Source organism: Cariama cristata, unplaced genomic scaffold (genome assembly GCF_000690535.1).
Source record: "Cariama cristata isolate BGI_N322 unplaced genomic scaffold, ASM69053v1 scaffold1171, whole genome shotgun sequence".
In the NCBI taxonomy this organism is placed as follows: Eukaryota; Metazoa; Chordata; class Aves; order Cariamiformes; family Cariamidae; genus Cariama; species Cariama cristata.
Genome location: NW_009600814.1, coordinates 40,076 through 47,002, shown reverse-complemented (window position 1 = coordinate 47,002; position 6,927 = coordinate 40,076). Strand labels below are relative to the sequence as shown.

Below are 6,927 nucleotides of genomic sequence, written 5' to 3'. Positions count from 1 at the left end.
TTCCCCGCCCCCCCCCCCCCCCAACATACTCTTTTCCTCTTGGTGGAGCACCTATTCTTTTCTTTCAAATGTGTGGTCAGATTTCTTGCAGGCCAGCGTGTTTACATACTGCGATGGGTTGGTCCCAGCGCTTTAAGCAGATGTGGTTTTCAAATCTTGATTAATAAATTTTGGTGACATAAATAGGTCTGGTTAGTTCCAAGAATAATTGTCTTCACTAGCAGAACATTATTTCTGATCACTAGAAAAATAATGTGATCAACTCCTTTCACATCTGTTCATTAAATGAAAAGGAAAAAAAATAAGGCAAAATTTGTTTGAAAAGAAACAGGAAGCATATGCTTAATATCACTTTAAAAAACCCTAACCATCATAAGGTTAACATCAAATCACAAATGCAAAACAGCCATTATTGTATTTACTCAAAAGTCTTCTCTCAGTTTACTAGCTCTTTAGGTTTTCAATTGAAACATGCATTTTTTCAGGGTTCAATCTATGCTGGCACATTGTCTTGATAAGCTTCTTTCATCAGATGCTATTGTAGGAAAGGCTGTCTGAGTCCACATTTGTTTATATTTATTAAAAATAGTTGTCATGTGTTTATATAGCTCCTTTGATCCAGAAAAATCCCCAAACACTTTGTAAGTTATGCTTAAAAGAGTCACTTCCTCCGCCCTAAACAGAAACTGTGTTGGGACTGAGGCATGGCAGCAGATTAAAAATACATAGAAATATCACCATAATTCTGTTGGTCCTCACCCCCTCAGAGCACCATCGGTTTTCCATGAGCTTCAGAACAGTTACTGAGACCATAAAGGCAATTTGGACTTTGGGGGCAAAAAGTAGTGAAAAGACCATCTTCCTGGAGATTGCATATTTTTCATGCACTTTCTTCTGCTTTGCAAATAAAGAAGCAGTGGTACCTACTGCACAAAGCATAGGGCTGGCCATATCTCAGCTAAACCTACTATTTCCAGTTATCGGCATCTCATTCCAGAGAAGACAGTGATCAACTGGGCAGAGCCAGGGGAGAGCAGAAGAAGGGACAAAGGAAAAGCACCTGAGGACTTGCAAAGAAAGGCAGAGGGAATAGTTTGTTTAAAAGAGAGGAGACTGAGGTGAAACATGGTTAAGTCTTCAAAACACCTGAAAGGCTGCTGAGAAGAGGAAAGGAATAAACCTGTCCATGGGGACAGCAGAAGTCACGAACTTGCACTGTAGCAAGGGAGATTTGGTGAAACATTAGGCAGTAATTCTGGATGTAAGGAATGGTGAAATGCTGGAATAGATGTCTGCAGAGACTCTGGAATTGCTATCATTGTAGGGGTTTTTTTGAGACTGGATTAGACATAAATGTCAGGAGGGGTTTAGATCTTGTTCCTGTCTTTGGGGCAGATGGGCCAGAAAGTCCCTCCTGGTCCTATCTTCTGTCATTCTGCTGTTGTGTCACATGTGGTCAGATGAGCCCTGCTTTATATGGATAAACCAAGTTGTGCTAAAAATTAGTTTGTGAGCTCCTTGCAAAGTCCTCACAAGCGAAACCAGAACAGAAATTCCCCCAAAGGGTTGCATGTGTGTTTGTTTTATTTTTCAATTTTAAAATGCTCCCAAATCATCAAGGTGCTTCAGCATGCCCCCAGCTTAGAGGACTTGAATCGTGTAATTGGCTTCAGTAGAGTCTGTTCACAAAGCCTATGCCTGAGGCCCCATTTTGGGGGAAAGTTTTACACATTCTAATGATGGTAAGACAATGTATGACTAATGCACTGATTTGAAAACCTGCCCTATTATCTGATCAAAAGTACAAGCTCATGAATATGATACTGCAGGTCATTTGGCTAAAAGGTACCTGGAGTCTTCCAAATTTTTAAAACAATCCCATGCACAGAAGCAAAAAAGGGAGGTATGAACAGTGGAACCAGTGATTGCCTGTTCACCACAGATCATGTGGAATGTTTTATTAAAGATCTTTTTATCATACACAAAAGACTCAAATAGAGAATATCCTGGGCTGGCAAGAGAAGGCGTGATAATAATTTAGATTATTATCCCTCAGATCTGTGATTCATTTTTATTATTCTCTATGTTCATTTCAGGAATGATCAAAACCTCCCTGAGGATAATGGAAGGTTTCCAGTTGAGTTCAGGGCAGTGTGCTGTTGCTTTCATCCTCAGGGAAGGTCTGAGGATCAGTGAGATCCGATGTGCATATGCAAGCATGCTCAGAGGGAGTTTGGAGAAGTCATCTCCTGACACCAGGGCCACCTCTAGGATTAGGCTGTAATCTAACCTGGCTGTCTAGAGCCTCTCTGTAAACCCTAGGAAGAGAAATACCCCGAGCAAAAGTACCCCTTAGAGACCTGCACTGCAATGAGGTGGACCGCTTTCTGGAGGTTTCTCTCCCCATTCGCTACAGAAACAGCCTAGGTACAAACTTGGACCAGAGGTTCTACAAGGAGTTTTGTAGCATTTGGTAAAAGGGATCATTCTCTTCAAATATCTCTAAACCACCTTGGCAGTCAGCTAGAAGTAGAGTTGCATTTAAGAAAATGTCTTATGTGGATAAACTGTGATTCATTTGCTATTAGCATGCTTCGTGCATGTTAATGGAAACACACTGTTGTTCTCTTGTAAAGCACTTAAGGATTTTTTTAAAAACAAACCCCACCTAACAGTATTTGTCTTAACATGGAAGCCTTTATAGAAATCTAATGTCTTGAAAACAGAAAATGACCTCGTTGATTGAGTAGAACAGTAGTTAAAAACTCTCAGGTCTTTTGACAGGAAACCCTGGGATTTTAAGTAAACTACAGGGGTTTTTTCCCCAAAAATTACCTGTTTTCAAGGGAGAAAAAAATCAACAAAAAAACAACAAAACACTTCTGTATAATATAATACAATATTTTATATATAGATATAAAATGGAAAAATTCTACAGAAGTGTTTTGTTGGGTTTTTGTTTATTTTTTTCTCCCTTGAAAACAGATATTTTGGGGGGGATTATAATGGAAACATTATACAGAAATGTAAGATGTTGATTTAAGGCTGCTTTAGGAATCCCTTAGACATAGTTGGCTGATGAATGGGCTCGTGATTCTTTTACAAGTTCCCTGGTCAGCCTGTGTCCCCCATCGGACATCTCACACAATACATCCCTGAGGTGCAGAAAGACAGTTAGCGCAAGGGATATTTTAATCTCATTGGAGGACCAAGCCCATAGAATGTGTCAGGAGCAGGATACACCCAAGCTGCAAGTCTGAATGGCATTTTGGCAATGTTTTTTCAATTGAAATTGAAAACCAGATCCTCCTTGCAGTTTAAAATTTAATTTAGGGCTAAACTGTGTAGTTCTGTAAAGTGACAAACAGTAATCAAAAGATGAGTACAAGCACCTACCCATGCTTACCTTAGGGAAAACTGGTACAGGGGAAAAAAAAAAAATAAAAAAAATTGTGACCCCCACTGTCAGTGTTGCCGGATCTGTGCACCACAGGATCACTCAACAGGATAAATGAGATCTGGATCAGAAGTTGGAGCATGACTGCATTTCTGTTGAATTACTCAGAGTGTGTAGTACCTAGTTTTGTTAGAAGTATGCTTTAATAATGCTTTGTGTTTGCTGTGGGAAGGCCGTTCATACTTGATGTTACGTATATTACAGGAACTTGGATACACAATGCCTAATCTGATATCATTCTTGCCAGCACTAAATTAACCACTCAGAAAAGCTGGACAAATTTGAAACAGCAGCATTAGATTAGCTTATCCCAGATGAAGTCTTTGTTTTAAGTGAGTGCAGCAGTTTTGATGCAATATAGCAGAAGCTCTGAAGCTATGTGTCTTGTATCATCAGTTCAAGACATAAACCAACCACTCACCATGGGAATTTATATAAGAGCTTTCTCTGGCAAGGCTTGATTTCAGAATTCTCTATTTACAGCAGTTTGTTCCTCCGGAACAAGCACTGCTTCTCACTGACAAAGTCCTAATGCTGATTAGATGGATTATCTGCTCCCATGAAGCAATTCTTTAATTCAAGACTGCCTTTTCTTTTTGCTCTAATTCATTGCACATTAGTTAAGATCACTTCTAGCTACAGAACAGCTATCCCATGCAGAAGATGTGGTGACAATATAAAGGATGAGGGAAGAAATGAAATTAATTATCCCCAAACCCGGGGTGAAGTGTAATGTGCAGTGATTGTCTGTTGGATTTGATGTTGACCCACGTGTGTGTTTACCAGTGCGCTCTTCTAGGTGAACTCTGATGTTCTCACAGTTTGTGATTGACTCAATACATTTGAAGCATCTGAGCTAAAAGCTATCGTCATATTGCTTAGACAGAAAAAGACAAAAGTCTTCAGTGCTACTAAATTCTATTTCTGTGCATGAATCTGGAGTAAGGTATTGTTCCTTTTATCTGATATTATGCAAGATGCAGCCTTTTTCTTCCAATGTGAGGATCTCAGATACTGTAGCTAAATATTTATAGGACTGCATAGCTGCTTACCCCATAAAAAATTATTTGACAGTCATTTTCAGTGCCTCCAAATCCCCTTAATGGAAGATTTAGAAAGTAACACCAAGAATCTCAGATTCTCTGCAGCAGACAAGTGTCACATATTGTTTTCGGGGGAACTTGCTCCACAGCAGAATGCCTTGTTTTTAAGTCCAGAATCCACCTTGCACAATTTGTATGCTTGGTTGTGCTGCTCTGTGACAACTGGTGGATTATGGATCATCCAATAATAGATACAATGGAAGCATTTTATGAAATAGAGATTACAACTTAAAACTTCCAAATCAATTGTAAATGGACCTTTTTGACCTTCAGTGTCATGGGAATCATGATGAATTCCAGCCTGCAAATTCAAATCAAAGTGCAAACTCAAGCTACAATCAGTAAGCAATCACACCACTATTGGGGCAAATCCACAGACAGGGAAACCTCACACTGAGTCTGGTTTTGGCATCGTGATTTGATCCAAAATGGCTTAGAGCTAGGAGAAGAAACGAAGCTGCTTGGTCTCCTGTGCTCAAGGTTATCAGTTGTGTAAGGGGATCCTAAGAAATTCTTTATGGCTTGTGAAACAGGGGAAGGATGTGTTTTGTGGCCCCTCCTGGACTTAGTGTCCAGTCCAGCGCAAGAAAGACATGTCTCTGAGACATGACAAGTTTTGAGACCTTTGGTGGCTAGACGGTACCTAAGAACGTAAGAATGAGGTCATCCTGGGTTAGCACAAAGATACACCTGTCACAGTCTCTGATGCTGGCCAATAATGGATGCTTAAATAATGAGTGCAGTAAGTTAGGTATGTCAAGAGTGATCCCTCCTTTGGCTATATTCTGTCAGCAGCCAGAAGCTGAGGGACATCCTGAGTCAGAAGTGTTTCCAGATCATCACACTTACCAGCCCCCGGGGCTCTCCTGCATGTCTAATGCCTGCAAGCAGTAATAATAGTTGTGATTGTCATTGTTGTTGTCACTACCATGTAGAATGACAGATCATGGATTAGAGATAAGGGTTCTTCTGTTTAATTTCCTTCTCTTGTGTTTTCTTTTAGCACCACCACATTGCCTTCCTATATCAGGATAACCAATGGCTACATCACAGTCAAACCTCCCATTTGGATCTCAAACCGGCTGGATCAGAGACCGCGTTCAGATCGCCCATCCCAGCCTCAGCCTACAAGCTCAGCTTCAGCCAGCCTTTTATGGCCATCAATAACTTCTCCTCTCTGTGTGGCCATAGCTTCTTTTCTCCTGAATCTACTTCAGCCTTCCTGACCACATTAGTATTACGTGCAATCCCTTGGAATAGAGAAGAGAGATAATTTATGAATGAATTGGAGGTTAAGACAACAGCAGTTACAAGCTGGACCTTCTCAGTGACTCAGTAGTGCCTTCTAGCTGATTTTGTCTCTTTGCCCGGATACATTTTGAAACTCTAAAGCTTTATTGTAACACTGACTTACATCTTCTTTTTGTAGAAGGATCTTTATTTCCCATAGTGCTATGGGGTTTTGTAAAATATACATGTTCATGTAAAGAAAAAAAAAGAAAAAGAAAAAATGTATTTATTCGACTGGTAAACTTATTTTTCTTGTTGTATATGTTAATAACATCCCTATTAATCAGTAGCGATGGTGAAACAGATAAATTAATATTTTCTATATTTGTTTTCTAACTGACAACTCTGCAAATGTCTGAACTGACACCAAATGAATGCCTTCTTTGTTTCTTTAACCATTACTTTTTACAGCAACTGTCCAATAAGTACCTTTCTGCTGAACGTCTTTATTTTACTTTTTTTTATTTCATTAGCATAGCTTACACTGAATAAAGCAGATCCTTCTCTGTGGCCTATGCCCATTAGAAAAATAGGTGCATTCTTAACTCATTAGCTGCTACAACCTAAAATACCTGTTATTTTTATACGACTTAGTAAGTCATTAGTCAAGAAACCCCTCTAAGTTCCCCTGTTGTCTTTAAATAAACTATTTAACTTCTCTGGAAATTACCAATTTCCCTCTTTGCCCTGGGATTAATTAATTAGCTAACACAAATTAAGACACCTTTTTCTTAATAAAAAATTGCTTTTAAAGTCTGGAATAATCCCACTGGAATTATTTTCTTCTCTCCCTCATTTTATATAAACACAAGCCTACAACTTTTCCCAGTGTAAATGAGAACAGAACTTGGTCTGTCTATAAGGTATAAAGATGTAGTAGCCTGTTAATCTATAGATCTTTGTACCAGTTGTATTAATGCAGATGGACAACCTGGAGGGCAAAAAAAAGGTCTACAAATTCTTCTTCATCTTGCTATTATGATACTTAGAGCTGATATCTCCATGCTGAATTATGACTTGTCCAAAATCCGTTCAAGACCGCAGGAACCAAATTAACCTGTGTCATGGACCCATACA

The 6,927-nt window shown here is 39.3% G+C and overlaps 1 protein-coding gene across 1 annotated transcript in view; it reads left to right on the top strand.

Moving 5' to 3' along the window:
* Nucleotides 1-6,606, top strand: part of LOC104169267 (metalloprotease TIKI2-like) — a gene marked incomplete at its 5' end in the record, with an annotated part of 132,130 nt that extends 125,524 nt beyond the window's left edge. The window contains one exon of the mRNA XM_009710152.1: nt 5,564-6,606. Coding sequence (XP_009708454.1) covers nt 5,564-5,786 — 223 coding nt within the window. The remainder of the gene's footprint in view (nt 1-5,563) is intronic.
* Nucleotides 6,607-6,927: the final 321 nt, after the last annotated feature.